The following is a 22,933-nucleotide window of genomic DNA, read 5'->3' on the forward strand; positions in this document are numbered from 1 at the left end:
TTGTCCTGCCAGAAAAATCTGGGGCACTGTCCTGCCAAAAACGCAAATTAATTCCTAGGACCTGTCAACTCGTCAACGACGTGACAACCTCCGGCGATTTGACAACTCTCCAGCTGTCTACATCACCGATGGTGGGACCATACCACCTCCTACTATAAATCGGGGAAGGAAACAGTGCTAAGGAGGTCCTTTCGAAAACTCTGAAGCTCTCCCTCTCTCTCTCTCTCTCTCTCGTTGAGCTCCTTGTTTTCTTTTACTGTTGCCTAGTCTCCTCTCTGACTTGACCGTCGGAGGGTTCCCACCGGAGCCTCCTCCGATCAGTGAGGACTTTCTTTTGCAGGCGCTCGTTCCCGGTGATCAGGCGATGAGGAGCTTGGCCGTAACAATGTTAATATCCCCGGATGGGTATAAATTGAGCTGTGTTTGGTTCCTGTATAATTTTTTTGGGTACCTTTCTGTTATTGAATAAATTGCTTTCCAACTAACATTGGTTGGGCCTGCAATTCTTCCCCTAAAAGGTGCCCATAGTCTTTTCCCTCTTTAGCACTATCCAAATATTTAATAAAGCATGTATCTTCAACCAAGATCACACCTGTCCTTGATGGCCACCGTCAAAAGATTGGACAGTCATGGACACGCATGCCATCTATTGACACATTATGCATCAATGGACTATCTTATTTGACAGCTATTCATCTCCTGTAACTATGAAAAGTTATAGGTTGCATATTATTTTGAGATTAAGAAGGGCTAATCACCATCCATTATCTTATATCCAAAATAATCCATGAGGGTTGAGAAACCGTCTGCCCGAATCAAACCCTGCACCCTTTGTCCAAATGGCAACGAGTGATATCTAGCTTAATAAACATTTATTGATTACCACGGGAGTCTTGCTACTTCTTACCCCATTCGGGATTAGATGCATGTGTGTTAATCAAGGGCACGATGTTTAGGCAGTCATTCACTCCCATGTAGAACCGGTGCACCGAGCAAGGACTTGGAAGGGAAAGTAGTCATACGCCAGAGATTGATGATGTTTGGCATTTTCCCTGGTCTGATGACGTGTTTGCCTGCCCAGCTTTGAGTCGGCACTAACGGGCTTCCGAGTTCAAACAACCAAGTGGGATAGGCCATAGATGGGAACACGTAAAATCACGTGTCTGAATTGTAGACGTAAGGTATGACTGTTGACCAGCTTCTCGGGGCTGCTACTGCCCTCCATCCCTTCCGATACATGCACACTAAATATCACATTTGCCCTTATGATATTTTTCTGATAGATTTTGATCAATAATTTGAATTACATCGGATAAAATTCCTATAATCGGAACGGCTGTGAAAAAAATTATAGTCAAATATATTTTAAAAATATTCATCAAAAAATAGATGATCATGTATGCATAATATTAAAAAAATAGATAAATTTTAAAAATATTTAAATAATTTAAATAAATATTATATAATTATTTTTTTAAAATATTTTAATATATGTATATATATATATATGATAGATGTTGATGATTTGAACATAATTTTTTTCATGATCGATCTGGTTATAATTTTTTTTTTTTTTTTTCGCTGGTAGTTGCTGGTGACCACCAAAAGGCGTGATGCTTTTTCTTACGGCATTTTTTTAACCAAGAAGGCACTTCTCCAACGGCCATATAAAGCTCGCTAACCAAGGCCTTCACATCTACCAAAGAGAACCCAAGCCTCTTGCTTCCTTGAACCAAAATAAAGAAAAAAATGGCCCTTTAGGCGAGCGCACGGGCACAAAGAGACAGATGGGGGGAGCGAGCGAGAGAGAGAGAGTGAGAGAGAGAGAGGAAATATGGGTTCCATTCCAGAGAAGCCCCATGCAGTCTGCATCCCCTTCCCAGCCAAAGGCCACATAACCCCCATGCTAAAGCTAGCCAAGCTCCTCCATTACCACGGCTTCCACATCACCTTTGTCAACACCCACTTCAACCACAACCGCCTCCTCAGGTCCGGAGCCATCTCCTCCCTCGACAGCCTCCCGAACTTCCGCTTCGAATTCATTCCGGACGGCCTCCCTCCTTCCGACGAGGATGCCACCCAAGATATCCCCTCCCTTTGCGATTCCATTCCAAAAAATTGCCTTCCCCCCTTCCGTGACCTTATAACAAAGCTCAACGACCCTTCCTCTCCTACGCCGATGGTGTCATGCATAGTTTCTGATGGATCCATGAGCTTCACCCTCGATGCTGCGAAGGAGCTCCGAATCCCGGAGGTCTTGTTCTGGACCACTAGTGCGTGTGGCTTCATGGGTTACCTCCACTACCAACATCACATGGAAAGTGGCATCGTTCCTCGCAAAGGTTACTAGCTAACTTTTAATTTCTTAAGTTAAACCAATAGATACCGCCACATTAATATCGATTCATCAATACTTACTGTTTTTTTCTCTTAATTGGTGCGCAGATACCAGTGATCTCACCAACGGATATCTCGACACATCCATCGATTGGATACCGGAGATGAAGAATGTCCGGCTAAGGGACTTGCCCACCTTCCTTCGTACACTGGACCCCAAGGACATCATGTTCTATTTCTGTAATCGTGAGGCTCAGAGATCATCCATGGGGTCGGCGAACATATTAAACACCTTCGATGAATTCGAACATCCTGTATTGGATGCGATGGCATCGATGCTCCCTCCTATCTACACCATAGGCCCTTTGTCCTTGCTCTCTCGCCAAATGACCACGGGCCCTTTAACATCGATAAGCTCGAACTTGTGGAAGGAGGACACAACTTGCTTGGAGTGGCTCCAAGGGAGAGAGCCCGGGTCGGTCGTGTACGTGAACTATGGAAGCATTACGGTGATGACAAACGAGCAGCTGATCGAGTTCGCGTGGGGGCTGGCTAACAGCAAGCATGATTTTTTGTGGGTGATCAGACCGGACCTGTGAAAGGAGACACAGTCGTGCTTCCACAAGAGTTCTTGAACGAGACCAAGGAGAGGGGTCTGCTGGCGAACTGGTGCCCGCAGGAGGCGGTGCTATCGCACCCGTCCATCGGAGTGTTCTTGACTCATAGCGGATGGAATTCGACGCTAGAGAGTATATGCGGCGGAGTGCCGGTGATAAGCTGGCCATTCTTTGCTGAGCAGCAGACCAATTGCAGGTATGCCTGCACGGAGTGGGGCATCGGAATGGAGATTGACAGCAACGTAAAGAGAGGGGAGGTAGAGAAGTTGGTGAGGGAGATGATGGAAGGGGAGAAGGGAAAGGAGATGCGGAGGAGGGCGGTGGAATGGAAAGAGAGGGCAATCACAGCGACGCAACCAGGTGGTTCCTCTTTTCAGAATTTCGGCAGGTTGGTCAAGGAGGCGCTGCTTTGAAGATGATGCGTACGTATAGATTATAAGTAGCCAGATGTATGGAACTTGGAGTAACGGAACAGTTTGTTCCCTGTGGTCGTAATGTGGACAATAAAAAACTCTGACGGATGCTCTGTTGGTAGCATGCACTTTTTAAAAAAAAAAAATAGATCAGATTTATTATAACAATTTACTATATGTGCATACACCTATGAAAATTAGAAAATAAAATATATGCATAATCACAAAAGATATCGTGCAAGTCAAGTGAAAAAGGTCAAATCTGGCCCAAGTCTATTCCGCAAAACCCTTTTTCTTTCAGAATTTTCTCCATGTTTGCTTTTCTAGAGAAAAATAGTTTATTTTCTTGGGTCCAGAAAAAAGTTTCACCAGCGAGATTCTGATTTTAAGATTATATCTCAGTCGATCGATAATTATTGCTAATTCAATTACTTGGTATTACAAATTATTCTAAAATTTTAGAAGAGTCTAATGTATAAATTATTTTGATGCCATATTATGGAGATATTATTAAAATAAATTACATATAAATAGATAGATAAGTATAAATATAGATATATATTAAATAATGAGAATTGTTCATTGAGAGACGAGCTGTGATGAATAAAGATGGTAATAATATCTGAACATTGAGAGGGATTGTGGATGGGATAAAAAATGAAAGTATCATTGGCTTCCTAAAATCAATGAGAAAGATAGCGGCTGATATATAATGACTCATTATCCAGTGAAAATTAAGTTCGGATCGCATCTTTTGGTAAAAAATAATTAATTTTTTTTTATGACATCGATTATGAAATCATGATTTATATAATTTTGGAAGTATTTTTATCATTATTTTTCATCTATCTCTATAAATTTTAAAATAAATATTGCATGATGTAACGATCGACATGATGAAAGAATTGGAATATCTCAAACCAGGCATTTCGGAAAAGATACAATCCGAACCCGTGAACATTGCAATGTACTTCTCCTTCTTTAGCAGTAAATCTAATACCGTCTCCTGACATCTACATGGGACTTATTTAAACCAATTTGTGACAGTCGTGTCAAAATTTAAAACACGTACAATGTGTCGGCTAATGAATCGTGTTGGGGAATATCGACCGACCCAGCTCACGACGGTTTATGATCGGTCATACCCGACCGACCGACCGACCAACCGACCGACCGTCCGACCGACCGACCGACCGACCGATCGATCGCCGGATGCCATTACCGACTGAGAGTATGTCGGTCGGGCGGACCTTTTTTACTCTCCCGACCGACTGCATCAGGGAATCCGATGGCCGACTCTAGCAACATGCCCGACTGACCGTCGGAGGGGCCTGAATCTCCACCCGACGCCACACAGCTGGCTACCGGCCTAGGGTCGGTCGACTCCTCCGATCGCCGTACAGCTGCCAGAGACTGTCAACCCTGACAGCAGCACGCGGCACCGCCGCCTAAGGACATTATCCCACCTAGGGCATTGTCAACCCTAGCGATTTGACAGCTCCACGGTGATGTGACACTTTCACGGTGACTCTGACAGTCTACGGTGAGTTGACAATTCCTCACTTATCCGCGCCATTAATGACGGCGCCATACCACGCTCCACTATATATATCAGGGAAGACTACAGTGCTAGGGGCCCTTCGAAACAACAGGCTTGCTCCCTTTCTCATTCTCTCTTGATTGAGCTCTCTGTCTTCATTTCACTGTTGCCCAGTCACCGCTCTGACTTGACCATCGGAGGGTCCCCGCCGGAGCCGCCTCCGGTCAGTGTGGACTTCCTTTTTGCAGGCGCTCGTTCCCGGCGACCAGGCGACGAGGGGATTGGCCGCAACAGATTGGCGCGCCAGGAAGGGGGGCAGGCAGGCATTCTCAAGCAGTAGATGCTAATGACAAAGACAAGAGCCCAACGATCGAGAGTCACAGGGTCGGCGAGGTGCTCTTCCCGCCGGGAAGAGGCCTCTCCGCCACCCTCTGCGGCGGAACCCAGCTCTCCGCACCCCGCGGTGACCGCGGAGGCACAGATCGCAGCATTCGTACGGCAGATGACCGTACTGACGGACGCAGTCAAGAGCCTCCAGCAACAACTGGCGGCACGTCCGATGCCCTCCAGGAGCAGCCGCCGATGCGTGCGTCGATCTCTGTCGTCTCCGCGCGAGCGCCTGTCACAGCGCTCCCATGGAGAGGAGGAGGGGCGGCTGCGACGTGATGTCCGTCAGTCCCAGCAGCTCTCTCCCCCCAGCTGGAGCGAGCGAGGAAGGAGAAGCGACCGCGAACGCCGTCCGCCTCCCTCTCAAAATCTTTCGGAGACTCCACTCCTGAGGTCTCCCAGCACCGGCGGACGGACGACTACGAACGCAGGTTCGAGGAAATCGACCGTCGGCTTGCGCAGTTGCAGGTGGACGGGTAAAAGTCTTCGAACGACGTCGACTTCCAGACTGTCCAACCTCTTTCCCGACTCATTCTCGACGAACCGATCCCCAGTCGGTTCAAGATGCCACACGTGGAGCCATACGACGGCTCCACCGATCCAATCGACCACCTGGAGAGCTATAAAGCTCTCATGACGATTCAGGAGGCAACCGACGCTCTCTTTTGCATCGGCTTCCCCGCCACACTCCGCAAGGCTGCCAGGGCCTGGTACTCCGATCTTCGATCGGAAAGTATCCACTCCTTCGGGCAGCTCGAGCACTCTTTCGTGGCTCACTTCAGTACCATCTGGAAGCCGTCGCGAACGTCGGACAGCCTTTTCTCCCTCAAACAAGGAGAAAACGAGACGCTCCGATACTTCATGGCGCGATTCAATACGGCCATGCTTGAGGTCCGGGACCTCAACGAGGACATGGCTATCTCAGCCATGAAACGGGGGCTGAGGGCATCCCGATTCACCTACTCCCTGGACAAGACCCTCCCCCGTACATATGCCGAATTGCTGGAGCGCACGTACAAGTATATGCGCGCGGACGAAGGAGCCTCCGACCGGCGCTCAACCGAGTTCAAGGGTCCGAAGGAAAAGCGAAGGAAGGGTCGGGACCCCGCCGAATCTAGCAGGCCCCCGACTGATGGTCGGGTCTCCCCCCCGCGACGAAACTAAAAGTAGCCCCGACGGCAGACTCCAAGGCCGACACGCCCCAGGTATGACTCCTATACTCCTCTCTCCACTCTCCGTGCGCAGATTTTGATGGAGATCGAGGGGGAAGAATACCTGCGACGGCCTCCGCCTCTGAAGGCAAAAGGCCTCGACCGACGGAAGTACTGCCGATTCCACCGGGGCCACGGCCACAATACCGAGCAATGCATCCAGCTTAAGGATGAGATCGAAGCTCTCATCCGCCGAGGGTATCTCGGTAAATTCTGGAGGAACCCACCGACTCGAACTGTGGCCGACCGACGACCCCAGCCGACTGAGGAAGCGACCATCAATCAGCCGATGGCCGGGGTCATCAATATGATTTTCAAACGACTTGGCCCGGGGACGTCTGCTGAAGGGGAGCCCATGAAGAAGCCACGCCCGAACGACGTGATTACCTTTACAGAGGAGGACGTTCGGGGCATCCAAACTCCCCACGATGACGCTGTTGTTGTTTCGGCAATAATAGCAAACTATGATGTAAAAAAATTTTTGTAGATAATGGAAGTTCGACAAATGTTTTGTTTTACTCGACCTTCTCCCGGATGCGACTGTCTACCGACCGACTCAAGAGGGTCTCTACGCCCTTGATAGGCTTTGTCGGGGATGCCGTCTCAACGGAAGGTGAAGTTACCCTGCCCGTGACGGTCGGCACCGAACCACGACAAAGCATGGTTCATTTGACTTTCGCGGTCGTCCAAGTGCCTTCGGCCTACAACGCCATATTTGGAAGATCCGGACTTAATGCCCTCAAGGCAATCGTCTCGACGTACCATCTCCTTGTTCGATTTTCGACTAGGAACGGAGTCGGAGAGATGCGCGGAGACCAACAACTCGCTCGCCGATGCTTCCAGATCTCCGCTCAGAATGACGAGTTGAGGGGCTCCCTGACGATCGACAAACTAGACCAACGGGAGGAGGAAGAACGGGGCTCGCCGGCCGAACAACTCGTGTCAATCCCGATTGCGGGAGGCCCCGACCGAAAGGTATGGGTCGGGTCTCAACTACCCACCCAGAACGGCGACGATTGACGGAGCTGCTAACGGCCAATGCCGACATACTTGCTTGGTCGGCAGCAGATATGTCGGGCATCCCCCCAGAGACAATAACCCACTGACTCAACATCGATCCGACGATGAGGCCGGTGAGGCAGAAGAAAAGGTCCTTTGCTTCCGAAAGACAAAGGGCCATCGACGAAGAAGTGGACAAGCTGCTTGAGGCGGGCTTCATCAGAGAAGCCACATATCCCGATTGGCTCGCCAATGTCGTCATGGTCAGGAAAGCCAACGAGAAGTGGAGGATTTGCATCGACTACACCGACCTGAATCGGGTCTGTCCAAAAGATAGCTTTTCACTTCCAAAGATCGACCAACTGGTGGATGCGACGTCCGGATTTCGACTGCTCAGCTTCATGGATGCCTTCTCCAGGTACAACCAGATCTGGATGGCACCCGAAGACGAGGAGCACACTGACTTCGTGACCCCCAAGGGCCTCTACTGTTATCGAGTGATGCCCTTCGGACTGAAGAACGCCGGCGCCACCTACCAACGACTTGTCAATAAGGTCTTTAAAGACCAGATCGGGCGCAATATGGAGGTATACGTGGACGATATGCTGGTGAAAAGTGTCCAGATTCTGGATCATGTTCGAAATCTCGAGGAGACCTTCCGCACTCTACGACAATATCGAATGAAGCTGAATCCGACTAAGTGCGCTTTTGGGGTGACCTCAGAGAAGTTTCTCGGATTCCTCATTTCTCAGCAAGGAATCGAGGCCAACCCTGAGAAAATAAAGGCGATCATCGATATACGTCATCCGAACACCAAGAAGGAGGTCCAGCAGCTGAACGAAAAAATCATCGCTCTCAGCCGGTTCATTTCTCGATCAGCTGAAAGGTGCCTCTCATTTTTCAAAACTTTGCGGCATGCGAAGGGTTTTTTTTGGTCGGATGAGTGCCAACGGGCCTTCGAAGATCTGAAGAAATACTTGGCTTCCCCATCGCTGCTTGTGAAGCCGAAGGTCGGGGAGACCTTGTATCTCTATTTGGCCACCTCCTCCGAGGCGGTCAGTTCGGTGCTCGTCCGAGAAAACGAGAGCCGAACCCATCAGCCTATTTACTACACCAGCAAAGTGCTCCGCGGTGCTGAAACTCGATATTTGAAGATGGAAAAGATGATTTTCGCCTTGACCGTCTCCGCACAACGACTCCGCCCATACTTCCAGGCTCATGCCATAGTGGTTCTCACCAACCAGCCCCTGAGGGCGATATTGCACCGACCGGATACGTCAGGATGACTGGCGAAGTGAGCAATGAAGCTCAGCGAGTTCGACATACAGTACCGACCGCGACCTTCCTTGAAGGCCCAGGTCCTGGCCGACTTCATCGCCGAATGCCCGACAGCCGACCAAGGGTCGGAAGGTGTGGACCCGGGACGAGATGCGGTCTCCGAGCCAGACCCGTTCTCCACCTGGGTACTGCACATCGACGGAGCTTCAAACGCTCAAGGGAGCGGGGCTGGGTTCCTGCTCACCAACTCGGATGGGGTAGTCACCGAGTACGCCCTCCAATTCGACTTCAAAGCCTCCAATAACCAAGCCGAGTACGAAGCGCTCCTCGTCAGCTTGAGGATGGCAAAGGAACTTGGGATCGACAGTCTCTGGGCATTCTCCAATTCTCAACTGATCGTGGAGCAGGTCAAAGGTGAATTCGAGGTGCGAGATCCGGCCATGGCCAAATATCTCCAGAAAGTAGAGGATCTCGTAACGCGCCTCAGGTATTTTGAGATTTTCCACATCCCTAGGTCGGAGAATGTCTGGGCCGACGCACTCTCTAGACTGGCGACTTCGGCTTTCGACTCTTTGGATCGGACGTTCGTGGAAAACCTCGAGCAACCGAGTATCGATCAGGTCGAAGAGATACTACAACTAACAGATGAACCAAGCTGGATGGATCCGATTGTTCGGTTCCTGACTGACGAAATCAGTCCTGAAGATCCCATGGAGGCCAGGCGGCTCCGATGGTCGGCCTCCCAATATGTGATCATAGATGGCCGACTCTACAAAAGGTCATTCTCCCTTCCCTTGCTTAGGTGCTTGAGACCGACCGACACAGACTATGCTCTCCGAGAAGTGCACGAAGGGATCTGCGGGAATCACTTGGGGGGCAAGTCTCTAGCCTACAAAGTCCTGCGACAGGGCTACTACTGGCCCACCATGAGGAAGGACGCGGCTGAGTTGGTCTGGAGGTGCGAACCTTGCCAGAAGTATGCTAACGTCCAGCACCGACCGGCCAGCCAAATCGCTCCTATTGTCGCTCCATGGCCCTTCGCTCAGTGGGGGGTCGACATTCTCGGTCATTTCCCTCCAGCATCAGGTCAAACAAAGTTCATAGTTGTCGCCATCGACTACTTCACCAAGTGGGTGGAGGCCGAGCCCCTGGCGCAGATTACCGAACGAAAGATGGAAGACTTTGTCCAAAAATCCATCATCTTCAGGTTCGGATTGCCGCATACCATTATCACCGACAATGGACGGTAATTCGACAACCAAGATTTCAGAGATTTCTGCTCAAGGTTTCACATCACGCACCGACTGACTTCGGTCGGGCACCCACAGTCCAACGGTGAAGTCGAGGTGACCAACCGGATCATACTACACGGGCTCAAAATCTGACTAAACGAAGCCAAAGGCCTCTGGGTCGACGAGCTGGGCTCCGTTCTGTGGGCTTACCGAACGACCCCCCGTGTTTCGATCGGGGAGTCGCCTTTCGGTTTGGCCTATGGGACAGAGACGATGATCCCACTCGAGATTGGGCTGCCATCTACCAGGGTCGAGTGGTATCGAGAGCCGGACAACTCTGATTGTCGGAGGGCCGACCTAGACCTCCTCCCCGAATTACGAAACGAGGCCCAACTTCGCATGGCTTCATACCGACAGAAGGTAGCCTGGTATTACAACGCCAAAGTCAGACCGAAGCTCTTCAGGCCTGGTGACTTAGTCCTGAGAAAGGCAGAGGTCTCGAAGCCCCTGGACCAAGGGAAGCTGGCTCCGAACTGGGAAGGGCCCTACACGGTAGCAGACACCTATGGTCCGAGGGCCTACCGACAGGAGACTCTGGAAGGGAAACCCGTTCTCCGGACATAAAACACCGACAACCTGAAGTTGTATCACCAATGAACTTTGTACTTGTTCATTCAGAATACAAACCCAGTTTGAAATTGCGGAGTTTTAACTCTTCGACTGACGATCGGCGCTCACCAAGAAGGTTGGGTCCTGACGTCCCGACTCGGACTTGGTATCCGTGTGGAACCAACGGCCCGACCGCCGACGACGTATCGGGCGCTCCCAAGGGCCATCCACGACGACGGGAGTTGACACTCCTTCTACGGACGAACTTTCGGGCCAGACTATCGGCTAACTTACCGACTGAGCCCCGACCAAAGAAAGGCGGAATGCCTACGCGACTGCCCTCGCGACTTACCGACCGAGCTACGTTCGGTCGAAGGATATTCGGCTTGCCACCGTCTATCGCACGATGCGACCTCAGTCGCATTCATGACTCACCGATCGAGCTACGGTCGGCTGAAAGATATTCGGCTTACCACTGTATATCATGAGGCGCAGTATAAGTACCCGATGCAAGGGTATCGGGATCCGACTTATCAGTTTTCCCCCGACTAAATGCGCCGGACGACATTCGACTGAACGCGTCGGAAGAGACCGGACTACCAAACCTTTACCCGACGGTCGGTCGGCTTCCGACTCAACGAACGCGCCCGACATGCGGTCGGGGGAAGGACGCCCGACTTACGACCTCGACCATTGAAGGCCGAGCCAAAGTCGGGACATGTCCTACCTTCGTGGCCGCACAAGTTGCCAAACGACCTAACCGACCTATATGTGTTGGCGACTCACGTGTTCGGATGCATTCTACAACACAAGAAAAAAAGTTTAAGTCTATGACTTTGGCTTCATTAAAGATCAAAAGAAGCTTACAAAATCGGACCGAAGCCCGGTTACAAGTGTTCTGGGAAAAACAAAAAGGATAAAAGAGAATGAGGCCACGGTTATCCTTCCGAGTCAATCTCCTCGACCGATGGAAGCTCGGGGATGACCGGCGTGTCCACCGCGATCGGCACTGGATCGACGGCTGGAACAGGATCGTCGGTCGGTGATGGGCAGGTGGTCGGCGCTGAATCACGAGTCACGGCCATCTATTCCTGGATGACCTCTCCCGCCACGGCGACGCCTCCCGACGACGGGTCGGCCATTTCTTCCGTGGCTTGGTCCTCGACTCCCGGCGGGACGATGCTGCTGAGATCCAGCTCCGGGTACAGGGCTTGAACCGCATCCCGACCATCCTCGTACCCCACCCGGTACGACACGAAGCCGGACTCCAACATCTCCTCTCGGTACTGGTCGGTGCCGCGAAAGTCGTCCACCACCCGGCTCGCCGATGCCTTCGCCGACCTCACTTCCGCTTCCACCCGGCCGAGAGAGTCCTTTGCCGACTCTGCCTCTGCCTTTGATATATCGGCGTCGGCCTGGGCGATTGACAGATCCTCCTCAGCCTTGGAGAGCTTCTCCAGGCTGACCCAGAGCTGCTCGCGTTCGTCCTCGAGTTCGGCGGCGACACCGTCACGCTCGCGCCGCAGACGGTGCACGGTCCGACCCTTGCGTTTGGCTTCTTTTCGGGCCGACTTGAGTTCGGACCCGAGACGAGAGACCTCGTCCACCAACTTCACCTCCCGGTCGGTCGACTGCTTCAGGTGGTCGACCAGCATTGCCCGGTCGGCTTCGACCGCCGCCGCCCAGTCCTTCCAAGCCGTTCGGATGTTCTCGAACCTTCGGTACCCGACTTCAAGTTCGGACATGGTGTAGATCAACTGCCGACGTGAGCGTTACGTCAGAAAGATAAAATAATGAAGATGCTAAAGAAAAGGGAGGCGAAGTAGAACTTACCCCGATCATGGTCGGGTAAAATGAAGATAGCATCTCGGTCACTTGTCGAGACCTCAGCACCTCCACGTCGGCTGGGAGGAGGATCCCCTGGCACAGCCTCCTGGCCAGGTTGTGGTCGGCCAGCGCCAACGCTCCTTCGGGGAACTGAGCGCTGGGCGGCACAGTGCGACTCCCCGACCTTGGGTCGTCCGCGGGGTCCATCGGGGCTTTCCCCCGATCGGCCACCCCAACCAGCGGATCCGGTAAGGAGGGGATGCTCGAGTTTGACGCGGCACCCCCCGTTGCGGCTGCAGATGCCGTCGGATGGTGTTCGGGTTCCCGAACGTCATCCGGCGCCACACCCGCCGGCGAAGCCGCCGATTTCCCTTCAGCCACTTCCTCCGCCGGCCTCTCCTCCGATTGCACCGTCGGAGCCGCGAATGCTATCACCGGCTCCGACTAGTCGGTCGCCGATGCCTCAACGGTCGGCGCCACTGTGGAAGGTTTCTTCGACGGACGCGAAGGTCCGGCCCCGATGCCGGCCTCTTCCTCGCCGCGTACTGACGGATTTCGACGTCGGTCGGCCTTATCCTCGGAGGTATCCCTGCGATACCAACAGAAATATTAAAATAAGAACAAGAACGAAGGCCAGAATGAAAAGACAATCGATGGATCGGGCGATACCTAGACGGGGGACCAAGCTCAGGCCAGCATCATAGAGGGCTTGTTCGGTAACAAGCTCCCTCTGCTTCGGGACCGACATATCCTTGAGTCGGTGGAAGTCCTCCCGATCGTCCGCCTCCACCTGGCTGTTCTCGTTCGCCTCGGTTCGGGGCACGCCCTAGCGAGAAGGGAAGCCCCAGGGAGAGGAAGATGAAACAAAGAAAAACTGGTTCTTCCACCCGTGGATGGACGATGGAAGTCCAGTGATGAAGGAAAGACCCTTCCGGGGGTTGAAGAGCCACCACCCTCGGGCCTTATGGTGGGGTCGGAGGACAAAAAATATCCGGAAGAGAGAGATACGAGGGTTGGTCGGCAGAAGCTGACACAACAAGGCGAAGCTGATTATTAGTCGGACAGAGTTCGGCGCCAGTTACGCCGGACAAAGTCCGTAATAATCCAGCAGATTCCGAACAAACTCCGGAATCGGAAGCTGAAGACCCGTGCGAAGATCTTCGATGTACAGCGCCACCTGGCCCGGCGGAGGGTTGTTAACCCGACCGCCGACCCCTGGGGCGGAAAGTTGGAACTGCTCCGGGATACGATACTGATCCCGGAGCTGATCAATGTTCGACCCCGAAAGCGAGAAAACCTCAACTTCCGAAGTCGACCGAGGGTCATCGGTCGGATTTCCCGACCGAGCCCCCTGGGATGAGTCTCCGACCATCGCACCAGAACCAAGAGAAAGGCGAGGCTGAAGAAGAAGAAGAAAGAAAAGAAGATTTGAAGGGAAACTACGGTCGAGGGGAAGAATCACAAACCCCAGGCGGACCCTTGCGAGAGTGGGAGAAGGAGCAGCCGCTGGCGACGACGGAGGAATCACTTGGGCAGAGTCTCTGCAGCAAATCGTCCAAGATGGGGCTTCAAGCGCAAGTGGTCCTATATATATAGGGCCGTTCGACGGTCGAGATGCCCCCGCACCGACCGAGATCCCCCGGATGGGCGACGCGTGGCGGCATCCGCGCCCTCCCTTCGGCCTGATGGGTCGGCGCACCCATCCCGGGAAGGCCGCACCGCCTCCATTTAATGCGGAGGACGCCGGCCCAACCACCTCCGACACATGGCGAAAGGGCCGCGGTTCCGAGTTAAATCACCCGCGGCGATTTGCGTTCCCGATGGGACGTCTGACAGCGCCCCGCGCTCCCAGAACCGACGCGGGGCGGCGGTTTGCGTTCCCCAAAAGGCGTCGGGCACCCGATCGCTGATACCAAATCATCCGGCACCCGATCGCTGACACCAAATCATCCGGCACTCGATCGTCTGACACCGACGTAACACCTGACGTCGACAGGACGGGACGTCTGACATCGACTGAGCACCTGACGCCAGCGGATCGCTCGGCATTCATGAGATGCCTGACATCGTATCAACTCGCAGTACGGTCGGAATTTGGCATACGGTGAATCCACTCCTTTTCGCCCGGCGTTGCTGCCCAAACAGAGGCATCGGCCAGCACACCGTCCGACTCAGGAGTGGAGGGGGGCAACTGTTGGGGAATACCGACCGACCCCGCTCACGACGATTTATGGTCGGTCATACCCGACCGACCGACCGACCGTCCGACCGACCGACCGGCCAACCGACCGACCGTCCGACCGACCGACCGACCGACCGACCGACCGATCGATCGTCGGATGCAATTACCGACTGAGGGTATGTCGGTCGGGCGGACCTTTTTTACTCTCCCGACCGACTGCACCAGGAAGTCCGATGGCCGACTCTAGCAACATGCCCGACTGACCGTCGGAGGGGTCTGAATCTCCACCCGACGCCACACAGCTGGCTACCGGCCTAGGGTCGGTCGACTCCTCCGATCGCCGTACAGCTGCCAGAGACTGTCAGCCCTGACAGCAGCATGCGGCACCACCGCCTAAGGGCATTATCCCACCTAGGGCATTGTCAACCCTAGCGATTTGACAGCCCCACGGTGATGTGACACTTTCACGGCGACTCTGACAGTCTACGGTGAGTTGACAATTCCTCACTTGTCCGCGCCATTAATGACGGTGCCATACCACGCTCCACTATATATATCGGGGAAGACTACAGTGCTAGGGGCCCTTCGAAACAATAGACTTGTTCCCTTTCTCATTCTCTCTCGATTGAGCTCTCTGTCTTCATTTCACTGTTGCCCAGTCACCGCTCTGACTTGACCGTCGGAGGGTCTCCGTCGGAGCCACCTCCGGTCAGTGTGGACTTTTTTTTTACAGGCGTTCATTTTCGATGATCAGACGATGAGGGGGTTGACCGCAATAAATCGTATCCAATCCATGAACATGGTTTGCTCCAGTGTGAAACGAAGCATCATATGGATTCACCTGAGCAATGTTGGTAGTACGTACATGTTTTGAAATTTCAGTGCATACATTCCTCATTGTCCAGCCCCTAAATAAAGGTTGCAGTTGCGCGTTCTCAGTACTTTTTGGCGTTCTTCACGAGTGACTAACAGTGGTCCGATTTTTCTTGCCAGTAACAAGTGGTCCGATTTTCAGTGCGGCAGAAACGCATTGGCCGTTTCAGATTTTATTGTCTTATGTTCCATGGCCAACCAGTTTTTACATGATTTATTTCGTCACTAGCTTGTAATGCTGACTTGATCCAAAGGTACTCGATCTACCTTCTTAAGTGCTGTTGTACTATCCAACTGAGCCAAAATATTCGTCACTTCCCCTCCTAGAGTCTAGGGACTTTTAGCTCCATTTCTGAGCTTTTTGCTCCAACTTCAAATTTTTCATCATTAGTTTCCAAAATATTATACAATTTGCTACACCTGGCTAGCTACCCTTGAATGCGTCAATTTAATCCTACTTGACCAACATCAAAGGAGCTCAGTTTCACAAAGACATAAAATAAGAAAAGATAAAATGGTGTCTCTAAGATCGAGCCATGTACCACCCTACATTTTTTATTGGATGACATTTTTATAGAACGGCTGCTAAGGATACTCACTGTACAGTGTCATACATGGTCAATCATAATAGAATTACGTACATTGTGAATTGCTGCGATGGATATTCCTTTTTATTTTTATATATATTTGATTTTTAAATTTTTATAAATATATTTGTAGTAGATTGGTATATTAAATCTGTCTTATGAAAAATAAAAAAAAGGGCCGTGGCCAGCCAATATGTATATATATACAGTGCATGAAAGTTAAGAAATGTAAACATAGTTGCTATTTTTGACCTATTCTACTTGTTGATCATTATAATAAACTATATTACTATGAATATTCAAAGTTTATTAATAAAATAAATAATTGATTCAAAGAGGAGCTAACAGGAAGTCAAGCTGGAGATGCAAGGGATGATGTGACTCATTTTGAATGTCTCCTATGGAGGCTAAGGTCAACGTCATGGTTCTCGGGTAATAGATCCATTGCCCTACTCCATCGTTCAGGAAACAGTATCGAATACGTAAAATATAGTGTCGGATAGTCTTTGAGGTGCATAGTCCTTGTCTTGGTACATAATTGATTCAAAGACGAGCTAACAAGAAGTCAAGCTGGGGATGCAAGAGATAATGTAACTCATTTTGAATGTCTCCTATGGAGGCTAAGGTCAAAGTCATGGTTCTAGGATAATAGATCCATTGCCCTGCTCTATCATTCGGGAAATAATATCGGATACATAAAATATAGTATTGGATAGTCTCTGAGGTGCATAGTCCTTGTTTTGGTAGCCTCCCGGTGCTGGTAGATATTTAATCATATAATCTCCGGTCTCCTCGCACGTGCATAGCCCTTTGACAATCCCATCTTGGTGCCAAAGATTCCGTGATCAAGCATTACTTGAGAATTTGACAGTCAGGAACTAGAGACTCGGTCAAGGAAAAGTTTTTGACTTAATTAATCTATAAAATAAAAAAAAAAAGGGAAATGCATTTCGTGCTGGACCATGAGACCTTCACCTAGTATTATTTAAATTTTTGTTATTATATCGATAGCTGTCTCCCGTTTTCTACAAGGATCTTGGCCGCTTTTCACATCCGTGTGATATATCCCAAAGTGATGGGAATATGCTAAATAGGAAGAGGAAATCCCAAATCCGCTCATGATGTTTCACTAAATAGCTCTGTGCAATTCAAGTTTAGTTCAAACTAGTGAAACATTCCAAATCCGCTTTCATCTAGGAAATTGCTGCAGAACTCGCCTTCTAGAGACGCCACATCCTGCTTTGTAACAGGCACGAATGATCGATGCTGAAGGACTTCCTATTTCTGTATGTAGTGCCCCTCTTTTAGTTGCTAGATTGGGTGCGCAAAAGGATGAAGAAAAGCTAGGGGTAGAGGCATCACTCAATTAAATCTCTCTCTTCTTGCTAAATAGGATTGGAGATGTCCAACTTCTGATGCAGGATCATGGAAGTGGCAAATTCAGCTTGCTTATTGTATAAGAAGGTCAAATATTTTATAAGTTGGAAATTAGGCAAAGATGCCTAGCCTTTGAAGAGGTGTAGTTTATACTCTCTCAGTATTTTGGAACAAGGTTCAGGTCAAAATTGGTAATGATCAAAGTATCACATTCTGGAAAGATAGTTGCATTTGTGATGCCCCACTTCAAGCTACCTTTCTTGACTTATATTCGACGAGTCAAAAAAAGTCCGGCATGGTGGCTAAACTCTTTAATCAAAGGACAATGAAGTGGAGGATCCTCTTCTTCTACCTCTTTGCTGGTCCAATCGTAATTTGTCCAACTGTCAGGTGCTCTCACCATGGTCAATCTGAACCAAAAGGAGAACCAGATTATTTAGAAGTCAAGCAGCAATGACAAATTTTCCACAGCTTCTCTATACCTATATTCTTTAATATTAGGGGCATTACATACAAACTTGCATTTTCTCTTGGGATTCTTTCTATCCCTCTTAATATTAAATATTTTCTTTGGTTGTGTTAGAGGAAAAAACTAAATATTAGAGAGGTAATTGGAAAAAAACTTGGAAATAAGAATCTTGGTAGATATGTGTTATGTAACCAAATTTTAGAGATGGCAAACCATTTTTTTCTTTGCTACCACCTTTTCCTATCTATTTGGAAGGCAATATGTTTGGATCTTAGGATGCTACATCTTCGATCCTCTTTTAATTACCTCTATCTTGATTGAATTCTGAAAAATTTTCAAAAAATGGTTCAATCGATTGTTCTTATGCTTCTCATAACTATTGCATGAATAAGCTAGAAAGGATGAGATTTCAAAATTCTATTTATAAATATTCATCTATTGCATCCATAGCCTTAGAAGGATTTTGCATCCTCAATGACTGGTTTATATTGTGTGACCAAGGACCAATAGGTGGCCTTTATTCCTGTTGGATTGTTGTTGGAAAGATTTGATGATAAAAGAACAACAAAACTTTTACAATCACCCGATCATCAAGCAAAGTTTTTTACCTTGAGGTTGTGCTTGTGTTGGTTGAGGAATTTTGCAGCTCCGATGAGCATTGTGAGTTTGCGACATGAGCATCATGCTTGCAAGCATGCATGACCCTATCTACCTTGCTCTTGTGCTCTCGCTCCAAATACACTATAAGAAAATAGCTTATTAGCGAGGGCAAGTAGCCGTCGCTAATAAGTGCATTTACCGACAACTAATTATGATGCAAATCAAATCTGTCGTAATAAGTGTAAAAAGTTATTAGCGACGGTATTTTTTATTATTAATGATGGCTTTCCATCACTAATAATTTAAAATGGTTGTTAGCGATGGCTTTAGCGATGCAATTTAGCCATCGCTAATAACAAACCCTAAAACCCTCCCTCGATGGGTCCCCGACGGGCTCACAGGATCCCTCGCTACCTCCCCTTTCTCCCACATTGGTTCCCCTTTCTCTGACTGCCGTTCTCCCCCACTGCGCCGCCAGAGCCCCCGATCTCCTCCCCCAAATCTTGCACCACCGTCCTCACCTCGAATCTGGCATCCCCGCACTAGATCGATGGTTTTTGAGTCTCGTTTCTTCCCGGATGCTATCGGCCGCCTCCCATAGCCGGCATCCTGCCACTCCTACTTTCTCTCTTCTTTCCGACCTCCCCTCTTTCTTCCCCACCACCGTACCCCATCGGATCGCCCTTCCCCATGCCAAATCAGCCATGCCCTACCTCCCCTTCTTCTCTCACCATGCCGTTGGACCCACGCCCCTGCCTCCCACCTTCGAAGTACCCAGCCATCAGAGCATTGCATCGTCGAACCAACACCATCATCGAATTGCATACTGCCTAGTGAGTATTAGCGACGGCGATGGAGCCATCACTGTCGCCACACCCTGTTCACATCTTTTTAAATTTTAAATATTTAAAATTAAATTTATTTGATTATTTTAAAAAATATTATTTAAATTTAAATATTATTAATTTAAATAATATTATTATTAATATTTAAATTAATAATATTATTAATTTAAAAAATATTATTAATAATATTATTAAAATTAATAATATTACTGATAATATTATTTAAATTAATATTATTTTTAAGAGGTGAAATCACTTCAGGAAGTTCTCCAGCGAGAGTAGCCCTACTGCCTTCGATGGTAGAGGTTTCGAGTGGTGGACCGACTTTGACCCACTCATCTACTCTGGTGGTGACTGGAGCAGCTCGGCAATTGGATTCTAGGCCCTAGGACTTGATCTGAAGTCAGAAAAAAAAATTTCAGATCGAACTCAAGAAGGGGTGTGGCCCAGCCCAGCTCGACCCATTTTCTACTGTATTTGCAATGCTGCTTGGTACTTTGGAACCTCCAGGATGGGATCTGCCTAAATACTATGTTGGTGTGCTCATGCGGCCTAGTTATCTGGCATGCTTCAAGTCCGCATGCGTGAGATGAACATCCCGACCATCCCATCTACAATGATTCTATGTATTTTGGAACCCACTAATTTTAAATTTTAAAAATATTACATTGCATATAATCATATATCCATCTTTTAATTAATGTACATAATCTACGGTATCCATATATTTATATATTTTTGTACGGATAAAAGAATTATGTACATTGATCAATTGATTATTCAGTATAGATAATTTAAAAAATATAACTAATTCTATAGGTCATTACAGTAATCAAACGATATGGTGAGGATTCGAGAAAAATTTTGAACAGTATTTTTCTTTAATTCTTCTCACACATCTTATGCTATGTTGGGGAGAACTAAGAAGAGATGCTACCAAAATTTTTTCAACCCTTATTGTATATCGTTTGATTACTGTACTTGACTTATAGAATTAATATAATTTTTGAATGGAATAGGACCTTCTATACCTATTAGTTGATGGTAAGATGCAATTATTACATAAGCCATTTGAAATGATAAAATAATCATTTAGCTATTGTCTTGCATTTGTATATGCAGAATTCTTAGGTAGTGTGCCATGGATCATAGTTAGATGGACCATCGAGTAGTCGATGAGATAATTTCTGCTGAATACAAAGAGGGTGTAGAGAACTTTTGTAATTATACTTTTGAGAATATGACACTCTTACATCATGGGTAGACTCATTGCCCTTATCAAAGATGCGGCAATAGAGAAATACTTGATAAGGATACAATGACTATCCATTTATATAGGAGTGGATTTATGCCTAACTACAAGCATTGGTACCTATATGGGGAGACATGGGAAACAGTTACAAGGATTAAAAATGAGAAGGATAGGGACACAAATAAAATGATAGATATGATTATAGATGCTGTTGGTCCTAAATTTAACTGAGATATGGAGGACGATTCAATAGCTGACAGCGGCGATTTCTATTGCATGCAGAGAGATGCTGATGAACTACTGTGGTTCGGATGTAAAACATACACTGAATTATCAGCTGTATCAGAGTTATTAAACTTAAAGATCGAGTTTAATATGACAGTCAATTATTATGATAGGATGGTAGCAATCACAAAGAAAATGCTATCGAAGGATGAGAAGCTTGTTGAAAGTTTCTATGCTTCAAATAAAATAGTAAAAAAGTTAGGCATTGGATATAAGTATTGTGCCACATTCTCAAGTGTATGGAGTACCTCTCATCAGGAGATCAATGAAGAAAACTCACTGAAAGGGAATGAAACACGTTGAAGAAGAACAGCCTTTCTGATTTCAGCAGCCTTGCAAATTTTGTCAGCAGGATTTTCTTCTTCGATTTGAACCTCTTCTCCATCAAATCTGAAATCTATCTTTTGGAACCTGAAAGTACTCTTGATAAAACCTCTAAAAATAAAAAAAATAGGACTTTAAACTCCTTTTGGGTGGCCAAGAGGGGGTGCTCAAAATAGGGGCATGCACAAAGGGGGGGCGCTGGTTTCTCGCGCCTCCTTTCTTTCCTTTTTGGGGTGGCATCAAGAAACCCTAGATTTCTTAGTTCTAGGACGTGAAGAAGACCAGAGAGAGAGGGAGAGAAAGGAAGAGAGAGAAAGTTTAGAGAGAAAATGATTTGATTGATTGAACCATTCTTACAAACCCTAAATACAAAGATATTTATACAAGGTCAATGTGACCCAACCACAAAACTTCCTTGGCTAACTTGATATGAGATTTGTGCTAATCCAAACCCATGTACACCTATGATTTAAACAAATATCATCTATCTAGGACTCAAATCTAGCCCAAAACAAATTAGCCCCTTGAGGCTCAAGTCTCCTGAACTTCAAGACCCAAAAGGCTGACAGCCTTTCATCCTAGGACCCAAACTAGTCCTAGAAACCCCATGAGCACCTCATGGACTGTAGATCTTGGCCTTAGCCTTGGTCCTCTGAGCCTTGGGAGCACCACATGAGGCCCAACAATCTCTACCTTGATATCCCAAGGCCTCAGCCAACTCCATCTTGTCCATCAAGCACATCAGTGTCACACATCTTTGAAAGCTATCTCGTGGAAGAACCTTCGTCAATGCACCCACTGGATTCTCCTTGATGTGGACCTTTACCAGCTCCACCTCACCTTCTTCCATAAGTTCTCTGATCTAGTGCTATATAATGTCGATGTGCTTCATCTTCGCATGGTAGATAGAGTTCTGTGCAAGTAACAGTGCACTCTGACTGTCACAGTGCATCCAGACGGCCTCCTGTGCAAAGCCCATTTCCAATACCAAATCCTTCAGCCATAGGGCCTCCTTCACTGCCTCCATAATGCCAATATACTCTGCCTCAGTGGTCGATAAGACCGTGATAGGCTGTAAGTATGATCTCCACGAAACTGGACCTCCAAATAGACTGAATACAAAATCTGTCATCGATCGTCGAGTGTCCACATCTCCACCAAAATCAGCATCTACAAATCCTCCTATCAGCCCCCGAGCCTCCTTGGGCATGTTGGAGAGTCCTTCAGCACCTCCTCGCTGTCCGTAGCAGATGCCGACTCCAACAGTATCCACCAAGTACCTGAAATCTCCTTCAGTGCTCGTCAGTGCTTCCTGTCAGGTTGCATCATGAACCTGCTGATCTAGCTCACTACGTGGGCAATATCCGACCTATAACACACCATGACGTACATAAAGATTCCCACACCAGAGGCATATGGCACTCTCTCTATTTTTTGAGCCTCCATCTCAGTCTGTGACGACATCGTCTTCGAGAGTCTAAAGTGCCCGACGAGTGGTAGCTCCGTCGGTTTCGCTTCCTTCATCCCGAACCTCTCCAAGACCTTCTTGATGTAGCCTTCTTGAGATAAATGCAGCACCTTCTTGGCTCGATCTCTGAAAATTTTCATACCTAAGATCTTCCTCGCAAGCCCCAAATCTTTTATCTCGAACTCTCGAGACAAGGCTGCCTTCAGTTCCTGCACAACCTT

General features: G+C 48.4%; 2 protein-coding genes across 2 annotated transcripts; one reads left to right on the forward strand and one right to left on the reverse strand.

The window, feature by feature from the left end:
• Positions 1–1,706: 1,706 nt before the first annotated feature.
• On the forward strand, positions 1,707–3,502 carry LOC105041940 (7-deoxyloganetin glucosyltransferase-like). Its single transcript, XM_073254131.1, is given in 3 exon segments — positions 1,707–2,342; positions 2,446–2,928; positions 2,931–3,502. Coding segments are annotated over 3 exon segments (1,428 nt in total). The 5' UTR covers positions 1,707–1,834; the 3' UTR covers positions 3,368–3,502.
• Positions 3,503–20,735: 17,233 nt separating this feature from the next.
• LOC140856295 (secreted RxLR effector protein 161-like) lies at positions 20,736–22,708 on the reverse strand. The gene is made up of 3 exons (XM_073253405.1): positions 22,625–22,708; positions 22,190–22,556; positions 20,736–20,755 (listed from the first exon to the last, which is right to left on the reverse strand). Exons 1-3 carry the CDS (start codon positions 22,706–22,708, stop codon positions 20,736–20,738), a joined length of 471 nt encoding a protein of 156 aa, XP_073109506.1.
• Positions 22,709–22,933: the final 225 nt, after the last annotated feature.

Source organism: Elaeis guineensis, chromosome 3 (genome assembly GCF_000442705.2).
Source record: "Elaeis guineensis isolate ETL-2024a chromosome 3, EG11, whole genome shotgun sequence".
Taxonomy (NCBI): domain Eukaryota; kingdom Viridiplantae; phylum Streptophyta; class Magnoliopsida; order Arecales; family Arecaceae; genus Elaeis; species Elaeis guineensis.

Coding starts and splice junctions, on each gene's coding strand:
- LOC140856295 (XM_073253405.1), bottom strand. CDS start 22,708: ATGTCGTCACAGACTGAGATGGAGGCTCAAAAAATAGAGAGAGTGCCA. Junction 22,557..22,624: donor GAATCTTTATGTACGTCATG/GTGTGTTATAGG, acceptor GCAACCTGACAG/GAAGCACTGACGAGCACTGA. Junction 20,756..22,189: donor GGAGGCCGTCTGGATGCACT/GTGACAGTCAGA, acceptor CTCCCCATATAG/GTACCAATGCTTGTAGTTAG.